Below are 20,915 nucleotides of genomic sequence, written 5' to 3'. Positions count from 1 at the left end.
ATGAACAAGACCTGTTCAATATCCTTTACCAAGCTGCACTGTCGTGCCATGCCCATACCATAGACGACCCTTTTGGATGACGAGGCCCTTCTCTTCACCCACAAGCCACTCTCCTCCTGCCGGGATGGGCCCATCTCCACGAGGCCAGTACGCGCTCTGCAACTTCTTGTTGATGTCTTCGATCTTCTCGATAAGCATTTTAACCCGAGCGTGATCCACCTGCACCTGGCCATCTGCTCCTCCCGTAGTGAAGCCATCCTGGGTGATGAACCGGGCAATGGTCAGATGAGCCGAAGGGACGCTGTACCGCGAAGCAACTGGGATGCCCGCTTTCCGAACCATCTCAAACACGTCCCGACGGATGTGGTGGTACGAATAGCTATCGCCCTCAGGGCCCCGTTCGTTTGAGCCCTCTCCAGCAGCTGGAACGAAGCTCAATGCCATTGCGGCAGAGTCAAAGCTGACCATAGGCTTGACAAGACGAGTCCGATGACTAAAGGTATAGTCTGCAATTTGCGACGTGGAGATATCTTTGGAGGACTGCAGAGTCTTGACCATGTCTTCGATTTGCGCCTCTGTCAAGGAATGGGCAATTTCTAGCACTGTTGTGTGGAGGTTTTCCGATGGCATAAGCCAGAGCGCTGGCCTCAAGTAAGTCATTACTCGACTAGCCATGTCTTTGGATGGTTCCCTTCAGGTGACTCACTCGGTGCGACCTCTTTCAATTCTCTTTGCACGAAGCCGATCAGCTCCCGGATCTGAGGAGGAGGTTTGGCCCAGATGACGAGGCAATTACGGGGGTCCACGTATCCCTCTTCTTTTGAGGGACCGTCCAGTCGCATGAGGACCTCGTCCAAGTTCCAGCCTGGAAAGTCGTCCGCTAGGATCTTAGCGGTCTGCTGGGCATTGCGGTTCACCCGATGAGCCTCGTAGCGAGTCTGTAGCTGAGACTGAGAGAGTTGAGGATCCGCACATCTCATCAAAGAGGCTTTGATATACTTACGACATCGTTGTTGGTCTCTGTGAGTAGAGTCTGGTAGGGATTGTCGTCGGAGATTGAGATTGGAGACATTGCAACGATGGTCCGGAAGACAGCCCAGCTATGTTCTCCTGAGACAATTTCGGAGTTGGCTATCTCCAGAAGACGGAACTGCCACGCCTTTAAAAACCATGGATAGAAGAGTCATGATGATGGATTTCTAATCCCGAAAATAAAATGAATCAAAGCCACCTTGTAGAAAAGACACGTCTTATTGGACCGTCAACGCCTTGGCTATGCTTGGCGCGTGGCGTGGGGGTTTTAACAGAGTCAGTCTTGCATGTACTTACCGAGGTAGGCATCTTAAGCGATTCATGTAGATGATGAGTATATTGAAAGTTATCTGTCGTTGTTTCCATACCGGTGAGCAGACTCTTTATGCTGAGCATCAGTCATGTAGGAGAGCCGCTGAGCAGCATATGGTCTATATAAGCAGGTCTATATTAAGGTTGATTTTTTAAACAGTGAAATAGGTCTCATAGGCATTCTCTTCCTGGGGTAGTCTATGTATTCGCTCTTTGACGCGGATTATTGGACAAGCCCTTACTAAAAGGGTAGTATTCGGATGTCAATAAACCAAAATTAACACCAAACCCCGATCCTTCATACTCTCAATGAAGATCCTTGTACTGAGACGCATCATGATTTTCAGCAGTATAGGAAAACGAGACGAGAGCAAGGGTATCTAAACACTTCATACGCTATATTGTCTTCCAGCATAGTAACAGATCGCATATCGTAGTGCATTTGCAAGGAGGATATGTGACTGGTATGGCCACAGCAAGTGATTACAGCAGCTCGGGCATGCAACGTTCATCTTTGAGCTGAGCAATATGGGGCGGACCCGAACCTACATTCCAGGAAGAAACAATATCTACTCCGTACTCAAACTGATTTGGGCCACTGGCATGAGCCCATTTGGTCACTGTACTCGTCGGCGATAGTATATGGACGACATTCGGAAGTCGTCTCAGCACTCTCCAAACCATTCTGAGCGCAAATTTTGCTATTTAATCGCATCATGTACCAGGCGACCCAATCCTCAGTCGTGAGAATATTTTCATATTACATTTCGTCGGCGACATGACTTGAACGAGAGCCGCCCATTGCAATATGATGCCATTCCATTTGTCGGAAGACTCGTAACAAAATCCGATGCTGTTTGGAGTGTTGTATATTCTCACCCCATTGTAAACGATCCAAAACATAAGAAATCGAAGTATTAAACCACATTACGAGTATCGAATTATCAGCAGGATCACCGTCGTGTGGACGGCACGTGAGCGGAGCGGAGCGGAGCTTTTTCATCGGACTCCGATCACTGTTGACCATTGCGCGCACCGTTTACACACCATTGTCTCGAGATTTATTCTCACGGCACCAGCCATTCACCACTATGACCTAGACGAACCAACCAATAGCTACGGCTGATCGATCGCTTCTGAGGTAGCGACAAAATGCCGGGCACTTGCGAGGTTTGCGCCTCCGAACCGTCCAAGTACCGATGTCCCACCTGCGGACTGATGAGGTGCGTTTAAAGCCCCAGCAAAGCTGGATTCTCTCAGACAAGAAACTAATTCGCCCTCAGCTGCTCATTAGCATGCACCCAGTCCCATAAAATCTACTGTGCGCCCAAACCGCAGCCACCGAAACCGTCCGACGAAACGAGCAGCACTCCAGCTCCAAATGAGACCGACGGTCATGGAGCGGACGAATGTGCACAACAGCAACCACGCCATGACCTCAGCCCAGCGGCGCTTGGCTCTTCGCCTCAGCTCCGAGAGCTGCTAGAGCAGAACCCTTCCCTTCGCGACCAACTGCGCGATATCTACAGGGCGACTCTCGAGGAGGAATGGGTGGAGACGCAGAGTCAGAGTCATCGCGGGCGAACGAGGGGATTTGGTAGAGGTCGAGGGGGGCATCGGAATTGGGGACCGTACACTCGCGAGAAGGGGTTCAACCGGGGTCTAGGGAAGGTCAGGAAATTACGGGAACGGTGCGAAGAGGGATTGGAAACGGGAAAGACGGCTGAAGGGTTTATGCGGTTCATGGCTTTGGTGAACCAGGAGACTATGGGACTACCGTCGTCGTGAGTGTTCTTTACTCGCTCAGCGACAATCTTCATCATGGTCTGGAGCCAGGTCATACTGCGGCGGACTAGACGGTACCATGTTGGGCCCTCTAGGGTCTTCTAGGCTGGACTAAATTATGAACACTGCGAACACGACTAGTTCATATGTGACATACCTTACTTACTTCGCGTTAATCAGATGCAAGTCCATACGGGTAGCCAATGCCAAGTCGCTTAATATGGCTCCTATCTTTCTGAAGCTAATTTAGTATGCCTTCAGATTCTGCTAGCCATCGCACTAGCCACGTCATAGTGTGTGAGCTGCACTATCTAGCGTACGGGGGAAGCAGAAGAAGAGAAAAAGGAACTACTGTTCTACTCAGCCTCATAACTCGTACTTGCGAGGTCGCCGAGTTAAGGTCCTATAATGCCAAACATGAACTTCATGATTGACATGAATGTTGGCCTCAAGGCCGCCCTGACGGTTTTTTATCTCATTGCTCTTTGGGCGGGATATCGTGTCCTGATTGCCCTATACAACATCTCGCCTCTTCACCCATTGTCCCGCTTCCCCGGCCCCAAAATCGCGGCCGCGAGTTATCTGTATGAGGCATACTTTGACTGGTGGTGCGTGGGAAGATACGGGCATGAGATTCGTCGGATGCACGAGCGTTATGGTAACTCAACCGGTCCGGACGGGCTCACAGTGTCGCTGACTGGAAGGAATTACAGGCCCAATAGTTCGAATCAACCCCGACGAGCTTCACTGCTCCGACCCATCCTTCACAGACGAGATATACGCCGGACCAGGGCGCATCCGCGACAAATGGCAACACCAACTGAACACGGGAGGCGCGGGCCCGGTGTCCGTGACCGGGTTTTCGACCGTCTCTCACGAAGTGCATCGCATGCGCAAGGGCGCTATGGCGCGCTTCTTCTCCCGCCAGCAGACGCTGAAGCTCGAGGGGGAGGTACATGAGTTTGCGCAGCTCACCGTGAACAAGATGCTGGGTTTTGCGGGCAAAGCGCCGTTCGACGTGAAAGAGGCCTTCAACTGCTTCACGGCCGACGTGATATCGCAGTACGCCTTTGGCGAGCCGATGGGCTTCATCGCCCAGGACGCGTGGGAGCCCAACTTTGCCACCTGGGTCAAGTCGTTCTTCCGGAGTGCCTACATGATGCGGCACAATGCACTTGCTAGGAAGATGGCGCAGTTGCTTCCCATGTTGGCGGACTATATGGGCGAGGACGTCAGGGCTGTCATGCGGCAGATGAACGTCATCATCCCCGGGTACATCGAACAGGCGCTGCGCGAGCCCGGGAATGGGAGGGTCTTCGCCGAGGTGGTCCAGTCCGACCTGTTGCCCGAGTCTGAGAAGTCTTTGTACCGACTTTCCGGCGAGGGGTTCAACTTTCTGTTGGCGGGGACCGAGACCACGGCCGTCAGTTCATGCCTGTTTGTGACCATCCAGGTGACCGTTGCTGACTGATGCAGGCTACATTGACGGTCATTACGTACCATCTCCTTGCGCAGCCTTCGATATATGCGCGTCTGATGGACGATCTGCAGGGTCTCGACCCTGCGAGCCTCAAATGGACCGAGCTTGAAAAGCGCAGTTATCTGTGGGCTGTCATTCATGAATCCCTCCGCATGATGCCGGGCGTGTCGCACAGATCAGCGCGGATCGCTCGTGAGGAGGACTTGGTTTACAAAAGTCGAGACGGCCGTGTTCAATGGATCATTCCTCGCGGCACTCCCATCGGAATGACGTCTATGATCAACCACTGGGATGAGGAATTCTTCCCCAGTCCGGACCGTTTCCTTCCCGAGCGGTGGCTAGTAGATGGTCAGCCCAACTATAAGCTCCAGAAGACCTTGATCGCTTTCGGCAAGGGGAGTCGCTCGTGTATCGGGGAGAAGTAAGTTACATTGCGCCCAGTCTGTCGAAGCAGTTCTAATGCTCCCTTTAGTTTGGCCTATTGTGAGCTTTATATTATGGCTGCTCTGATGGCGCTGCGCGTTGTTCCCCGCGCGCGGCTCCACGAGACTACCGTGGAAGATATTTCGTATGACCATGACTTGATTGTGGTGCAGACGAAGAAGGGATCTATCTCCGTGCGCATTGCAATTTCGTAGCCGCGGCCTGAATTTGGCCGGTGGAAGGATATAGAAGATTAGAGTCGTACTTTTGACTTTGTTTGCTAATATAGAAAACTTTGGCCTAACCCTGTTTTCCACCTGGGAGGCGGCTGGTCTATACCACGCGTGGTAATTCGCCGAGAGGTATCTACGGAGTACCTCGACGGAGGAATTTTATTGCCGCTTATTGTTGAAGTGAATCCTGTGAGAGCGCCGTCAGACAGCTTCTTTGGTACGCTAGTGGAGTGGCAGGACTAGGCGGATGGCGAATTCGTGACTGGTTGAGGTCCACATCTCCAAGTGACCCGTCATTCAGCTGGAGACGAGACATGGGCAGTTCAATTCAATTCCTTGAGATGCCACAGTGGAGGGGCCAATCTTTGGCTTCGCCTGGACGGATTTGTTTGCCTCCAGAGTCTGCACAACGCTGTAATGGGAATGTATCCGTATACGCCGTATACGCACTAAGGTGATCGTTTCGGAGGACCACATTACCAGTACCAAGGTAACGTACCTACTCCATAGTGGTAGGAGGCTATCTCTATTGTCATCACAAGGAAGCATACATGCCGTTCCAAGGTAGCAGAGGTCTCCAGTCCGGTGGCATCACCCTAGTGCTCGCTAGTGGCGCCGTTGACACCCGTCGGTCCCTACCTCGGTCTCGTTACCAGCGACCACTCGGTAAGCGAAGACAGAACTGATGGTTAGCTTGTGGACTACGACTGTCCGGTGATGGTCGGCCTTTCCATGTCTCGCGATGGAGCCTATGGCGGGGCAAGCTGAGGTCCTCCTCCGCCACGAGGTTTTTAGTACGGAGTACCTGGGTACTACTGTATCATTCCAGCCCATCACCGATAGACCGTCGCTGCGATGAGTCGACGGCATCACACTCCTGGGCGGTTCCGTGGGAGCCATTGGGGAACCCTCCGTCGTGATTCCCCTTTACTGATTTGGAAAGGCACTGGCTGGTGTCGTCTTGCGTCTGTCTTGTATCCAGTCCTGGGCATTTCGGAGGAGGAGTCGATGCGATTCGCCCCGTGATCGGGGCCTGTTCCACCACTGGGGTTGCGAGGCACGAGTTCCCCGGTTTAGTTGGTTGAGAGAGTCGGGAGGCGATGTGATTTGGATGGGGATCTGGAGCCTGTTGCGTGGGTTTCTGGGGAAGGACGCTCCACGCGGCGTGAAGATCCCGAGGCGCACGCAGATAGTACATCGTAGTACCTCCCAAGTATGCGAGGAGATGATGGACTAGAGTACCTAGATACCGTACCGTACACTTCCACTTGTCACGCAAACATCAGACATACTCCGTACATATTTGAACCAGAGCCGGCTCATCTGAATCATCTGGCCACCTGATATACTTATAGAAGGGTTCTGTCATCTTCGTTGATCCAATTCTATCTGTCCTCGCCTGTCAGGCAGTTTGCTACCTAGGTAGTGATCACTCCCGTGAGATCATTTTTTTTCCTCTCCGCCGGCACCAACCTTCTCCATTACCCCCAGACCACCACCTCCAGATCTCGAAATTAGTCGGATTAATTAATTCATATTAATTCCTGCCGCCATCGAGGTCGTTCAACGTCTCGACCGTTTGTTCTCTCGTACGCCCCGCGAACCGTTCCTTGCCGCGGCCATTTTTTTTTTTTGTTCCGTCTGACTAACGTCAAGGTCTGTCGCCGCAGGCCGATTCGCGCACGAGGGTTCCGATACAATAAAGAAAACCTCGGCGATCCTGAGCTCGGACGAAAAAGGGAGAAAATCGAACGCGCATCCAATTCCTCTGCGTTCTGCATCCTCCCTTTGAGAGCTATTCAACTCCTTCTCTTCCCGTAACAAGCGACAATGGATGAGCGGTCGAGCGCGCTGCCCTTATTCACCTAGCCATTGGATCTTGCGCTGTCGCATTCGCTCGAAATCTACTCTGCAGACTGCTCCTGACGCCACCGCGCCGTGAATGGGTCTGCAGGACTCGCTCTACACCATGACCTCCCAAGCTCCCGGACGAGAAAGGGCCTTCAGCGATAAGGCCCAGGCGGCCATGGCCCCGCAACGGCCTGGTCTGCAGGGAAGAACTTTCTCCGCCCCCGTGGGAGGTCTCTATCGACTGGACTCTACGAGAATGGCAACCGAGGGCGGAGTGAAGCCCGCACGACCTGTGATTGAAGAAGAGGAAACCCCGACGTCCCCGGGAGGGAACGGGGTGTCCACCCGGGCCGATGAGGTATGATCCCTGTCGGGTTGGTTTGTATCGCTGCTTCGCATTGTACAGTGGATTGTCTGACCCAGCATCTTGTTTAGGTCTCGTCGAAGCCTCCCCTCCCCCATGTCACCATTGCGGTGATCGGCCACGAAACGGCCGGCAAAACGACCTTCATTCGAAGTGCTTTGGATATGAAGCATTCCCCATCCTCCCGATCGACGACGAAAAAAATGGCCCTGGACGGCAGTGTCTACATTGTGCGGTTGTTGGAGATCGAGGCGCGGGACATTTCCGTCGCGAGCGACGGCACCGTGGAATGGCCGCGATTTGGCCATGAGTCGCCTCCCACCGTCGATGGAGCGTTGGTGATCCACGATGTCACTCAGCCTGCAAGTCTCTCGGAGCTCACGGGACTCTTAGGTCGGTTATCCCATCTCATCGCCCCGGACCACAGGTGCTGTATGGGATGCGCAGTTGCTAACCCCGCTACAGACAGCTTCACCGAATCGTCATTTCCCTTCATCTTGGTCGGCAGCAAGTGCGATGTGCAGAGCGCTGATGGACCTTGTGAGCCGGCGTTGGGGAACTATGAGTTCCATCGCACGTCTCCGGATTCGCCGCGGTCGCAGAAGCTGTGTATCGCCATGGTTCTGCGATCGGTCATCGGGCGGAAATATGGTAAGTGGTCTCGTTGAAGTTCCCCATGGATAGTGTCAGCATGGATCGTGTGATCGGCCTTTTGAGTAAGAAGCCAAGAACCCGGTGGAGGAGACAAGAAGGATCAAACGGGAAACCAAACGATACGGTGAACGCTCAATCTGGTAGCGTTGGTCCACCACGTTCGCGCTAGTCATTTAGCGTTCGCGTATCCTCTCATCCTCCTCCGCCGATCGTCAGGGTGGAAAGGGTTGGACCACATAAATTCCGTTGCTGCTGCTGCATCCCGCTGGGGTAGAGCGCCTCGATGCTAACCGTTTTCTATTTTCTTCAGGCCTAGTGGATTCTTCGCACGGTTTTGCTTCGCCTCGGACTGGTTATCATACGCGTACGCTCTCAGAAAACCCCACAGCCTTCCCAGGAGCCGCTGGCGGCCCAATTACTGGTCCCCTGGATTCAGGAGTCGATGGGAACGGGGTCGACCGTTCTCCCACCGACCAGCCCTCCGCGCCAATCCTGGCGTCGACTTCCCAGGGGTCACGATATGCCCGGAGCAATTCGCATCCGGTGCGACCGCATACTCCCCCTACTGGGACCCGGCTGAACCCGCGACGGCCGTCGGCAGGGACCAACGAGTCCTCGCCGAGCAAAGATCATAACCGACAGCATCGACTGCATACCGCCTGGAGGAATAGCGGCGGATCGGACGCCTTCAACAGTTTTCTGGATATGGACGACGAAATGGATGGGGCCCGCAGCGCGCCGTCGAGCCCGGAGAGCAAGGACAAGGCGCCCAGCGAGGAGTCGTCGAACGAGACGGGCTTCACGTTTGACGAGCTGGTGGATCGGCTGGTCGCGGAGCCGATGTCGAAACAGGACGCGAAGTTCGCCTCGATCTTCCTCTGTCTGTACCGCAAATTCGCCGCGCCGGCGACGCTGCTGAATGCGCTGATCAACCGCTTCGAACGGAACGAGCGCGACACGACTGACCAGCTGACGCGCATCGCCGACCAACTGCGCTTGCTGAACGTGCTGGCTCAATGGGTGTCGGAATACCCCGGCGACCTCGCGTACCCCAAGACGCGGAAGCGGATCATGGACTTTGTGTCCACGCTGGAGCAGAGCCCCTTCTACATGTTCGCCGCCAAGGAAGTGGGGTCCTTCCTGGAGGCCCATGCCGAGGATGACGATGTGGGATGGGCGTTCCGCGACGGCGACGTGGACGCGTTTGATGGACAGGAGACGTTTTTCGACACGTCCGGTCGGAGCTCGCCCTCTCTGTTTTTGGGGGTGTCGAACGGCGACGACGCCGGCGACGAGGAAGAGGAAGACCCGATCTATAACATGAACACGCTGGACCTCAGCGAAGGGCTGGCCGAAGCGACCGCGAGACATGGGCCGTCGCTGGGGCCCGACCGGCCGGGCACGGTGCTGAACCAGTCCTTCACGTGCCTCAGTCTGGAGGCGGCGCAGCGCGAGGCGCAGATGTTGGAGCTCACGCCGCGCGGGCCACTGTCGAAGTTGCAGTGGCGGCAGTTCATGGAGATGCCAGACGAGGACTTTGCGCGCGAGCTGACGCGCATCGACTGGATCATGTTCAACTCGTTCCGGCCGCGGGATCTGGTGCGGCACGTCAGCATCTCGGGGCCGGACAAGGACAAGATCGAGAGTCTAAAGCACGTCAACCGCATGATCAAGCAGTTCAACCATCTTGCGTATTTCGTCGCCAGCGTGATCCTCTTCCGCGACAAGCCCAAGCATCGCGCGAAAGCGATGGAGAAGTTTATGAACATCGCACAGGTGTGCCCTCCCATCCCTCCCTCTTTTTACCCGCTACGTACTAACACCCCATCGCAGAAACTCCGCCGCCTAAACAACTACAACTCCCTCGGGGCGGTAATCGCCGGCATCAACGGCACACCAGTCCACCGCCTATCACAGACCCGCGAACTCGTCCCGATGCAGACGCAGAAAGACTTCATGAGGCTGGTCATCCTCATGGGCACGCAGAAAAGCCATTTCGCGTACCGACTGGCGTGGGACAACTCGTTCTCCGAACGCATCCCGTTCCTGCCGCTGCACCGGCGCGACCTCGTGTCGGCCGAGGAGGGCAACAAGACGTTTGTGGGCGACTCGCGCGCCCGCATCAACTGGCGCAAGTTCGAGGTCATGGGCGAGGTCGTGCTGGGCATCCAGCACAGCCAGAAGACGCCGTACCCGCAGATGCACCGGTACGAGGACGCGGCGCGGTTGGTGCTTGACATGAAGTTGTCTGGGGATGATGAGGTATGCCCTTTCTTTCTTCTCGTGTCTTTGTACGCTGCTAACGTTCACAGGATCTGTATGCCCGCAGTATGCAGGTGGAACCCTCGACGGGCGCGGACTCCAGCCGCAAGAAGTTTGGCTGGCTCCGCTCGTAATGATACCGACATGTCTGATGAATGATGATAATCGGATGTACATATGAAGCCAATACATACGGTGTGTAGGAACATGGCAGAAGAGTATCCAGATTAGGCATAGTGTAGAGCCTGAGACATCAGGCACCAACGATAGAATTCATCCCTCACCCATCCGCCTCAACTCAACAACCAAACCACCATTCCTCCATTTGTATCGCATACACCACCCACAACCCTCACACCCCTGAAATCCGAAAGGGGCGACCAGAAAATGACACCAAAAATCAGAACAACCTACCGCGCCCTCCTCCGCGAACTCCCGCGCCGCACCCTCGCCTCCCCAACACCGCTACACACCCGCATCCGCGAGCTCTACCGGCGGCCCCTGGAAGAAACGGCCGCGGCGTCGGCGCTGCCGCTCGAGGCCGAGCAACATCGCCGGCTGCAGGAGGCCGAGCAGCTGGCGCAGTATGCGCGCGCGCAGCGCATGTACACCACCCTCGTCGAGCGGTATAACCCCGGCGCGACGTTGACGGAACAAGAGCGCATTCGGTTGACGGCGAGGAGGGTGGGGTGGGATTTGCCTGTTGAGAAGGAGTGATTTATTGGATGTTACGGGGGGATTACTGGGGAGATTACGAGGTAGAAGGGGGTCCAACGTTGCATGGAGTTTGGAGTGAGATTCTTTTGTATATTAGATGTGTCTTGAATCTATGTATCTCATAAGCGACCGTGATGCTGCTTGTCCGTTGGACTTGACTTGACTCGGCGCGGCGCCGGTGCTGGCTGTCTGGTTCCGGACCTGTCGGTCGGCTGGGAGGCTTGCTTGCTGTGAAGCGTAGAAGTGGTGTCTGAGGGTTCTGTCTTGACCCAAATCATAAGCTCACCCCAGCTGCACCTGTTCCATCTGTCTCCGCAGGGTAGTGCTGCTCTCCTCGTCCTCCGCACCGACCTCTATAGCCGTCTTGGGTCGGTTACGGTTCAACCCCTCCAGCAATGTGCACGCCTTGCACACCTTCTGGCTGGAGATATACCCGCAGCGCACGCACTTGCCCATGACCTGCTTGCGGACGGTCTTGGGCGGGAGCGCGGCGCGCCCCGTCTTCAATGGCAGACGGACCTCTGTCTCGCGCGACGCGGCGTCCGCATCGGCAGCCAGCTTCTTCTCCATCTCGGCCATCTCACCACCGCGCGTGCGGCCGCTCTGACCGCCGCCGCATCCACCAACCGACTCCTCCGCGCCCACCACAGCACTCTTCTTCACCTCGGCGGGCACCAGCTCGGCCATCTCCTCACCACTACGCACAATATCCAGAATCGAGCTGGGGCGGATCTTCTCGAGGTCCTTGATGAGGGTACGGGCGCTGCCGCGGAACGCCTCGGGCGAGTAGATGCACTCAGTGCTAAAGTAGTCGAGCTGCTTGTGGTGGGCGTAGAGGACGATCTCCTTCTCGTAGGCGTACTTGAGCGGCTTGGAGCGCTTGATATCCGAGGCGGCGGAGTCAGTGACGATGCTGGTGCCGCGCGCGAGCCGCGGCAGGTCCCCGCGCAGCAGGTTCATCATGACGGTCTCGGCGACGTCGTCGGCGTTGTGGCCCGTCACGACGTGCGAGATGCCCAGGCGCGCGGCGCCGCGGTCCAGCGCCTGCCGCCGGAACACCCCGCAGTACGTGCAGTTGCCCTTCTTGCCGACCTGCGCGACCACCTGGTCCATCGTCCAGCCGTACAGCTCGTCGTACCCGACGATGCACAGCGGCATGTCGTACTGCTGCGCGTTGCGCTTGACCGTCTCCAGGCTGTCGTCGCGGTACCCGCGGATGCCCTCGTCGATGGACAGCAGGCAGAGTTCCAGGCCATAGTCGTAGCGCTCGTTGAGCGTCTTGAGCACCGAGGCCAGCACCGTGCTGTCTTTGCCGCCGCTGGCCCCGATGGCGACCCGCTCGCCGCGGCGGAAGAGCTGTGTCGAGGTGATGGTCTCGTGGACTTCGGTCTCGAAGACGCGCAGGAAGCAGTCGCGGCAGAGTTTCTGGCGGTTCTTGGGGCGGATGATCACCGCGCGGGCGCTGCAGAGGGCACAGACGGAGGGAGGCATGGCGTTAGATGTGAGAGTATGGCGTCTGGAGGAAGTGGGATGAGTGGGATGCCTCATGCAAAAGGACTGATAAGTCTGATAGCTTAGTCAGGTGTTTGTGTGGTTTGCACCGTTGCGCGAAAAAAAAATAAACACCCGAAAATGATTAAATTCGTCTAGGTATGATATTACAACGTCTATATAATACACTGCCCACAATCATTACATCTTCCCCTTGAGCAGGTTGGAAATCATCTCACGCCCGGTGATGCGCGACGTCGCCCACAGGGTCGGGAAGTCCAGGGTGCTGGAGAAGGTATCCGCGTAGCCGAAGAAGAGCATGGGGGGAATCCAGCCGCGGGCGTATTCCAGCGCAAAGCACGAGGCGTCCATCTTGTACTGCTTGACCTCGCCGCGGCGGAGGTGGTGCACGCTGCCCTGCGGGTAAACCTCGGGTTCGTAGGAGCCGGGCACGTAGGCGAGCTGGGTGCCCTGGAGGATGTTGAAGTAGTCGTCGGCGGTGTGGCGGCCGGTGTGGCCTTCGGTGCCGATGGCGGTTCCTGCAGTTGTTAGAGGGGAGGGACGGAGAGGGAGGGATGGTGCGAACCGAAGATGATCAGGTATTCGGTGATACCTAGGCATGTTAGCGGAGCGGAGGTTGGAAGAAGGGACGAGACGCACTGGCGTGGATAATGTACATGGCGCCCATGGCACCACCGGCATTGTTAAACACCCATTCCTCGTCATGGTTGATGTGAGTGCCCGGGGTCTTTTCCTCCAGCTCCGAAACGATGTAGTTGACGACGGCGCGCGTGTCGTTGCCGTGGGCGGCGATGGCGCGCTGCGACAGATCGTGGAGGTGGGAGGGATCGAAGATGTAGAATTGGTCAAGACGCGAGTCGAAGTAGCGGTAGAAGCCGGTGAGGAGGGCCACCAGGGTGACGAGGAAGGTGACGGCGCGCATGATGGGTGGAGAGGAGTAGTTGTGTAGGGGTGAGGTAGTTGTGAAGAGGGAGAATAAAAAGGAGATGGATCCTCGGGGGCCGCGGAGCCAGTCTTGGCTACATGTACACACATCTACGATACTCACGCTTACTTCTACTTCTACGTCGACTTGCACTATAAGTTGCATCTAGATATTGAACTGAGTCGATTAAAGTGTTTAGCCGTATGCTAGTATTAATATTATCATGTCTGCAGCGATCTTCCCCTCATGATCGCCAGGCTCAAAATCCTCCACCAATCCTCCGTCAAGCTCACCCACTAATCCTTCTTCTGCTGTCTTCGCCGGGATGATTGTCTCAGTTTGAACAAGGTCCTGAATTGATCCACCATTCATCACATCCGCCGACTTCATCGACATTCGAGTTTCCTTCTACGGGACGGAGATGTTTCTGGTGGATGGAGCCTGTCGCAGGTCGAAACGCCATGCCCGGCGGAGCCGACCAGATGTACGGAGTATAAGTAGGAGGTCCTTTGCGGAGATTCATAATGGACCATCGACTCGCTCCTTTATCTTCTGTTCATTAATAATATCATATCTGTATACCCTTTCAAAATGAAACTTTCTGTCCTTTCGCTGGCCTCCCTCGCCTCGGCGGCGGCGCTCAACGCCAAAGTCCTCACGGGCAAGTCGCTCACTCGTCGCGCCGATTTCTGCGATCAATGGGGCCAGGTCACGACGGGCAACTTTATCTTGTACAACAACCTCTGGGGCCAGGGCAACGCCGACAGCGGGTCGCAGTGCACGGGGCTGGATTCGTCGAGCGGCAATGACTCGATTGCCTGGCACACCAGCTGGAGCTGGAGTGGCGGGGCCGGCCAGGTCAAGAGCTATGCCAATGCGGCGTATGTGTTTACGCCGAAGCAGCTGAGCGCTCTGGGGTCGATTCCGACCTCGTGGAGTTGGAAGTAGGCCCCCCAAACGTATACACATCAATGGATATGGGATTAATGTGGGCAGATACACTGGGTCCGACATCATCGCCAACGTCGCCTATGACCTCTTCACCTCGTCGACGGCTGATGGCGACAACGAATACGAGATCATGATCTGGCTGGCGGCGCTGGGCGGTGCAGGGCCGATCTCGTCGACGGGATCGCCCGTGGCGAGCCCCACGGTCGCGGGCCACAGCTGGGATCTGTACTCGGGGATGAACGGACAGATGCAGGTGTACAGCTTTGTGGCCTCATCGCAGACCGAGAGCTTCTCGGCGGACCTGCAGGAGTTCATCATGTACCTGCAGAGTAACCAGGGGCTGCCGACAAGCCAGTACCTGGTTGACGTGCAGGCGGGCACGGAGCCTTTTTCGGGGTCGGACGCGACCCTGACAACGTCGGCGTATTCGGTGTCTGTGGCGTGATCTCGAGGAGATTTAACCCTCGAGGGGTTTTCTCGAGGGTGTTTAGACCCCTCGAGGGTTTTCGAGGTACTAGTCCTGGAGGGGTGGAGGGAGAGAGCCCGAAGGGGGGAGTATGGAGGGATTACTAGTATGTAACTACCTTAGGCAGAGCTTTATGGCAGCAACGCGATGGGTTCGATGGGTTTCAGGGGAGTATGTAGGCATTCTAGCTTCATCGAGTCCACAGCCTACGGGATTTACTGGCTGTCGGGGATTAGTTCAGTTAGAGAATTAGCGCTGGTCTATTTATTGTTCTAGGGCGGCTGATGGAACAGAGTGGCCAGCGCGTATGCACGGATTCACCCACCCAGACGCACGCCAGTATCCATGCTGTATCCACGCAGAGTCCACGACATACGATCAAAAGCCCGAAATAGACGATCGACGATCGGCAGCAGGACTGGCCCGATGATTGGCGTGTGCACTCGCGCGCCAACGAAACGGGCGAAATGGTTGGAATGCAGGCTCGCGTCCAACCGCCTTCCTTGCATCCCAGCCCTTAACCCGTTCAGCAGACGGACGGAGCAAGAGTATAAGAAGAGAAGAAAGGTATATAGGTGCCATGATGCTCTGTGACTGTCGGTCTCTGGTCATTCGCATCGTTTGTTCTATTTATTTATTAATCTCACTCTTTCCTGTACTTCAGTCTCTCTCTCTACAACAACAACTACCACCACTATCACTCACTACAACTCTATACACTACGACATCCACTGTCTCACTAGTTGACTCGACAACCTACATTCCTCCTGCTGGGCAGGATTCCAACATACCGCATCCATTCCTCGCTCCCGGTCAACCGTCTTTCTCTTTTCTACCGTCTCTCGCTCTTTTTGCTCTTCTTCTCCCACCTACTTAGTGTCGTCCTCAACACACAACCCTCTAGGCCCTACGGTACTGCCACTCCACCCACACCATGGACCACCTGCAAGACCCCCTCGATCATTTCCACCGTCTCAACCGGGCAGCCCTTCATGAGTTCGTCCGTCAGCCGGTCACCCGCGAGATGGTCGCTCATCTGGGCATGCAAGCCTCGCGGGTGATCCGTTGTGAACCGCATGTGACCAGTACTCACGATGATCAACAACAACAACATCAACACCACGAATCTCGCCATGGACAGCCGACTCCGCCGACTACTCCCCCCATGGACCCCGTGGACGCCCAACTCCCTCCCCTTCCCTCCATCGAAACCTTCATCGCCTCCCTTGTCACCCGCTCCCAGGTCCAGGTCCCAACCCTCATGACCTCGCTGGTCTATCTGGCCCGACTGCGCGCTCGTCTCCCCCCCGTCGCCAAGGGCATGCGCTGCACCGTCCACCGCATCTTCCTCGCCTCGCTCATCCTCGCCGCCAAGAACCTCAACGACTCCAGTCCCAAGAATAAGCACTGGGCCCGCTACACCGCCGTCAAGGGATACCACGGCTTCTGCTTCTCCCTCCCCGAGGTCAACCTCATGGAGCGCCAGCTGCTCTTCCTGCTCGACTGGGACACCCGCGTCACCGAGGACGACCTCTTCCGCCATCTTGAGCCATTCCTGGCTCCCATCCGCCGCCACCTGCAGCTCCAGGAAGAGAAGAAACAACAGCAGCTGCAACAGGAACAGTCCCGCGAATGGCGCCGCTTCCACACCTCCGCCGATCTGCTCGCCTGTCGCCTGCGTCGCCAGAAGCTCGAGGCCCGCCTCGAGGCCGTCCACCGCGCCAACTCGGTGCACCGACGCTCGCGTCTGCCCCCAAGCCCCAGCTCGGCCAGCTCGCTTTCCTCGCTCTCCTCGACCAGCGCCTCGCCTGCATCGCTCGCTGACGGCACCAACTCCGATCGTTATCGCCCGTACCCGCCGCGGCGGCGTCCGTCCTCGCGCGCCGGTGCCTCCGTCTCGGTCTCCCCGCCCTCCATCCAGGACGTGCCCGCGCTCTCGCGCGCCGAGACCCTCCCCTCGCTCTGCTCGCGCGCCTCCAGCGTCGCCCCCAGCTCGCGCGGCACCCCGGCCAGCCTGCGCACCTCCAGCTCGATCGCTAGCATCACCGACGAGGAGGTCCGCGTCGTCGACGCCGACGCCTCCGTCTCTGTCTCCGCCTCGCGCAGCCCCTCCCTCCGTGCCGGCTACGTCCATCTGCCCTCGACCACCTCGCTCGACGAGATCCCCGCCCAGCCGCCCAAGAAGCTGCGCATGGTCGGCCACAGCGGCAGCTCCGGGTTCATGGCGCGGTTTCTGGCGTCGGCGGCGGGGTCCTACATGCCTGGGCGGATGCGGGCGCACTAGAATGACTTTTTTGCGTTGAGCCGGTCTCGACTGATAAAATCTATACCCATAATACCCTAGAGGGTGACTCTGATCGTTCATTGGTATATCTTGTGCATTGCACTGGCGTTATTTTGATTCTACTTCTGCTTCTGTCTTGGTGATCTTGGTTTGGCTAGAAATTATCCATGTATGTATGAGCTATGTGATGCTAGTAATACTATTGATATGAATGACATCCCATTCCAGTATACAAGTACCAAAGTAGATACCAAAACTCGCCCCTCCAAAACTGAACCCAGCCACCCCGCCAAAACCAGACACATCTCCACATGGCGACACGAGCGCGCGATGCACGCACGCACCCCGTACAGAATGTAATGTAAATGTAGAATGTACGGGACGGACGTGCAGCAAGGCGCGCGCATGGCGGGTGCTGCAATGATAATCGAGGGAGCGCGCGTGGCGGAATGTCCGACGGGGCTGGAGGGATGGTGTCAGAGATACATTCGGTATGCAAGGAGTGGATCGATAGTCGGATCCTGTCGATACCCCTCCCGATCCTGGCGAGCGGCGAGATATGATGTCGATGGCGGGTCCTGGACTGCCGGGTTATGTGGGCTGTGCTGGTATTAATATACGGAATATGAATTTGAAGCGTGTTGGGTTTCGACGCGTTGACGTGGTGGTATGCGTGCTTGGATTCTGTCGCGCTGGTATGCGGAGGTGCTGGGTCCCGCGGATGAGCACCGGCCACTACTAGGGACGTAGAGTCCTCAAGTGCGGCGATCGCATGCGCGTAATGGTGATTACTCTGGTACACGGACTGGGAACACAGTTTGATTCGGAGTCTTGTCTCGATCGGTGGTGCGTTCTTCTCGGCACTTTGGGCTCCCCGATGACTCTGCAGGTTATGCCTGGTGCTCATGGACGCCTTGAAGTCCCCGAACTTCAGAGAGATCTTGTATTGCTCGGTGTGATGTATGGCAGGATTGTACTAAGTGTGCAGTCGCCAGCTGTTTCCAGCGGAAATGTTTGGATGTCATGCGAGTGTCTTCCTCCTGGGTGACTTCCCTCGAGAAGTGTGCATTGCACAACACGTTCCATACCAGGTTCACGGGGTTGCGATACCGTGGTACAACAACAGACCCGAATTTCCAAGGTGATGCCCCTCTGGGATAACTGTGTGGTGATGTTCACAGGGACCCATGGCTGATCGCTAGGCCGGATAGCAGGCACTAATATCTGCTCCTTTTGGCCATATCAGACCAAACGCAGACAGCTGGCAGTGGCATAGTTCAATGCCAGTAAATCAGTAAGAGATGGACTAGACCAGCATGAATATCACACATGATCTGCTCTCAAATTAAACGGTCCCTTTGTATTGTGGCCATCTGATCGATGGCCGTAGTATCAAAGATCAAGAGTGGTACCTCTGTAGAGTACCATAGCGACTCCAGTTTGACATTGGCTAGTTCCGCAACAACTAGCCTGTGTCATGACTTCAGCTTTGGACATGTATCTTAGTTGTGCCAACTTCACGGGTGTTTCGTCGAGCCTGGATGAGCACAGAATTCAGGGCTTGCTCGATATGCAGTGGCCAGTCCAAAGAGACAAATCCCTCTTTTGGATCTGCTATACTGAACATTAGCGATGTTCATTATCAGATGATAGTTTTGCTAATCACCAAGCGGCTTCAGTGTTTCGGCAAATGGTCAGGGTGGTTAAGAGAAAATCGGATCTTCCCCCCACCGGGGCAAAATACATCAGTGTGATATAAGCATCACGATAGATGATTGACGAAAGTATTCGATGTATCACTGTGACTCAAATCTCTCGCAATAAAGGACATATTATGTACTAAGTTGCAGCTGGAGTAATCCTGTTCTGCTGCCTTAGACGTAGGGTATAGGCTGAGGACGAAGTAGATGCCTAGGCTAGTACACTGTCCCAAGTCAGTTCATCTGTAACAAATATTTAAGAACCCGTTCGTAAATTCTGCTCCGCTATCTTGAGGGAAGTTCACGTCTGTCACGCAGGCTCAATAAGCATGGGGTCATTTACTCACATCGCTGCGACTGCCACCAAGTACATGGACACGTGTCATCCATCAAGTATGACGTTGAAACGATACTAGCAGCTTGGGCCATGAGGCAGGAAACATACCCTGCCATTTTCTTCCCACGGTGAATGACAATTGTTTCAGCAGGGAACCCGCTCCATCTTTCATTGTGCTGCATACTCCTCTGGGGTTGAGATAGACGGCTCCGCCAAAGGTCCTATACGGACTCAGCTTCTAGAAGACCAAGCATGTTACCGTTCGTGTCTAGCGGAGCGAACAGCCTATGACAATTGGTTTAGTCTAGATGATGTGTTTGCTGTTAGAGGAACTTCTGTGAGATGGTCTGTCGCCATGTTGTCCGGTTTGGTCGAATTGTGAGACGATTAGTGGGGAAGAATTCTGGCAGGTCAAGGGTGATACTATATGACTTGAGATATAGGGTGAAGATCCGAGCTTGGTGAAGCATTGGTATGACTTGCAGATAGGCAAGGGGATGATTTATTCAATGAAGATATTGCGGGAATTTCCTTAAGAGTGCTTCATCATAAAATGTATAAACTGACCCATAAGGACGCCTCTGTGGCCATGCAATGAATGTAAACCATCCGGATATTCCCCAGATGCAGTGATGGTATCGATTGTACTTGGGAACTTGCGTTTGCTCCAGTTAGTCGTATTGGAACATGATATGCAATTGAATAATGCTATAGGCAGTTTGATGCAATCCCTGGACGAGCAATTCATTCTAGCTATTCTTCTTGTGGGCTTCTTTTAAATGAGATAGACATGACGTTCACTGCTCAGTGCCAATATACTGACTGTGTAGTTCGCTATCTTACAGTGAATCCAGCCATGTACCATCGTCGACACCAGTAACCCTTTCATATGAGGATGCTTCGCAATAGCTACATCATCAGTATAGAACCATTAGTCTGTAGTCTAATTAGCTCACTTTCAGCAAAGTCACCTTCCACTCCTTCGAGCACAAGTTCAGGTGGATGGGCCACAAGTTCATCAACACCTCACCGACTTAGATTCCGCATAATCTTGAAGTACGATTACCGTCTCTCGACTGGAGGTATAATAAAACATGCATGTATTTGTGAACAGGGGTGGCTTAAGCGCACCGTCGAGCTTCGTTCGTAGCATTGCCAGTCAACTCGCTTGGTGACGTATCAGAATGTTTCCGAGGTTGCTCCTGAACGATGTTGGTGCTTGCGTGAAGAGCTTGAGCTAAAAGACTGCAACCTTACATTGGCAGCGGTGAAGTGCATTTTCATACAGAACTGGCATATGTTCAGCTGAACGAACGGAAAACTCTGGTTTCCATGTCTTATGGTCGTACTTGCGAGAGCATCTCAGGGGCACATGCCGGATTGAGAAAAAAGCTGTCAGTTACTGGGCGTTAGTCGGCCAGTCATCAAGTATGAGTGACTAGTTAGCTAGTAGCAAGACCGACGCACGTACGGTAGGAGAAACTCGCCGCTAGAAACAGTCGCGTTGGGATCAAACCCATGGTCAAGATAGTGGCGAACAACGCTAGGATCCTGCTGTAGGTCTTTTCCTGGGAGGGACGCTATGGTCTGTGTCGACACACTAGCCCTGGCGCCAAAGAGTGCGGCC

At 55.2% G+C, this 20,915-nt stretch overlaps 7 protein-coding genes across 7 annotated transcripts; 5 read left to right on the top strand and 2 right to left on the bottom strand.

Moving 5' to 3' along the window:
- Nucleotides 1-15: 15 nt before the first annotated feature.
- ATEG_03760 (uncharacterized protein) lies at nt 16-1,072 on the bottom strand (the record flags this gene model as incomplete). The annotated part of the gene is made up of 3 exons (XM_001212938.1): nt 16-641; nt 707-938; nt 1,004-1,072. The coding sequence occupies 3 exons, from the start codon at nt 1,070-1,072 to the stop codon at nt 16-18; spliced, it is 927 nt and encodes a 308-aa protein (XP_001212938.1).
- A 1,424-nt stretch (nt 1,073-2,496) lies between these two features.
- On the top strand, nt 2,497-3,132 carry ATEG_03759 (zinc finger HIT domain-containing protein; the record flags this gene model as incomplete). Its single annotated transcript, XM_001212937.1, has 2 exons — nt 2,497-2,567; nt 2,628-3,132. The coding sequence occupies 2 exons, from the start codon at nt 2,497-2,499 to the stop codon at nt 3,130-3,132; spliced, it is 576 nt and encodes a 191-aa protein (XP_001212937.1).
- Nucleotides 3,133-4,033: 901 nt separating this feature from the next.
- ATEG_03758 (cytochrome P450) lies at nt 4,034-5,508 on the top strand (the record flags this gene model as incomplete). Its single annotated transcript, XM_001212936.1, has 4 exons — nt 4,034-4,552; nt 4,606-5,030; nt 5,082-5,177; nt 5,322-5,508. 4 exons carry the CDS (start codon nt 4,034-4,036, stop codon nt 5,506-5,508), a joined length of 1,227 nt encoding a protein of 408 aa, XP_001212936.1.
- A 1,726-nt stretch (nt 5,509-7,234) lies between these two features.
- ATEG_03757 (putative Ras guanyl-nucleotide exchange factor RasGEF) lies at nt 7,235-10,530 on the top strand (the record flags this gene model as incomplete). Its single annotated transcript, XM_001212935.1, has 7 exons — nt 7,235-7,474; nt 7,552-7,873; nt 7,946-8,131; nt 8,351-8,404; nt 8,445-9,910; nt 9,968-10,396; nt 10,447-10,530. 7 exons carry the CDS (start codon nt 7,235-7,237, stop codon nt 10,528-10,530), a joined length of 2,781 nt encoding a protein of 926 aa, XP_001212935.1.
- Nucleotides 10,531-12,805: 2,275 nt separating this feature from the next.
- Nucleotides 12,806-13,547, bottom strand: erg2 (C-8 sterol isomerase ERG2; the record flags this gene model as incomplete). The annotated part of the gene is made up of 3 exons (XM_001212934.1): nt 12,806-13,143; nt 13,191-13,217; nt 13,265-13,547. 3 exons carry the CDS (start codon nt 13,545-13,547, stop codon nt 12,806-12,808), a joined length of 648 nt encoding a protein of 215 aa, XP_001212934.1.
- A 594-nt stretch (nt 13,548-14,141) lies between these two features.
- On the top strand, nt 14,142-14,946 carry xgeA (putative endoglucanase; the record flags this gene model as incomplete). Its single annotated transcript, XM_001212933.1, has 2 exons — nt 14,142-14,431; nt 14,547-14,946. The coding sequence occupies 2 exons, from the start codon at nt 14,142-14,144 to the stop codon at nt 14,944-14,946; spliced, it is 690 nt and encodes a 229-aa protein (XP_001212933.1).
- A 955-nt stretch (nt 14,947-15,901) lies between these two features.
- ATEG_03754 (cyclin family protein) lies at nt 15,902-17,251 on the top strand (the record flags this gene model as incomplete). The annotated part of the gene is made up of 1 exon (XM_001212932.1): nt 15,902-17,251. One exon carries the CDS (start codon nt 15,902-15,904, stop codon nt 17,249-17,251), a length of 1,350 nt encoding a protein of 449 aa, XP_001212932.1.
- Between the last annotated feature and the right edge of the window lie 3,664 nt (nt 17,252-20,915).

The sequence above is a fragment of the Aspergillus terreus genome, genomic scaffold (genome assembly GCF_000149615.1).
Source record: "Aspergillus terreus NIH2624 scaffold_5 genomic scaffold, whole genome shotgun sequence".
In the NCBI taxonomy this organism is placed as follows: domain Eukaryota; kingdom Fungi; phylum Ascomycota; class Eurotiomycetes; order Eurotiales; family Aspergillaceae; genus Aspergillus; species Aspergillus terreus.
The sequence above is the reverse complement of the archived record's forward strand: the minus strand, read 5'-3'. Positions and strand labels throughout refer to the sequence as shown.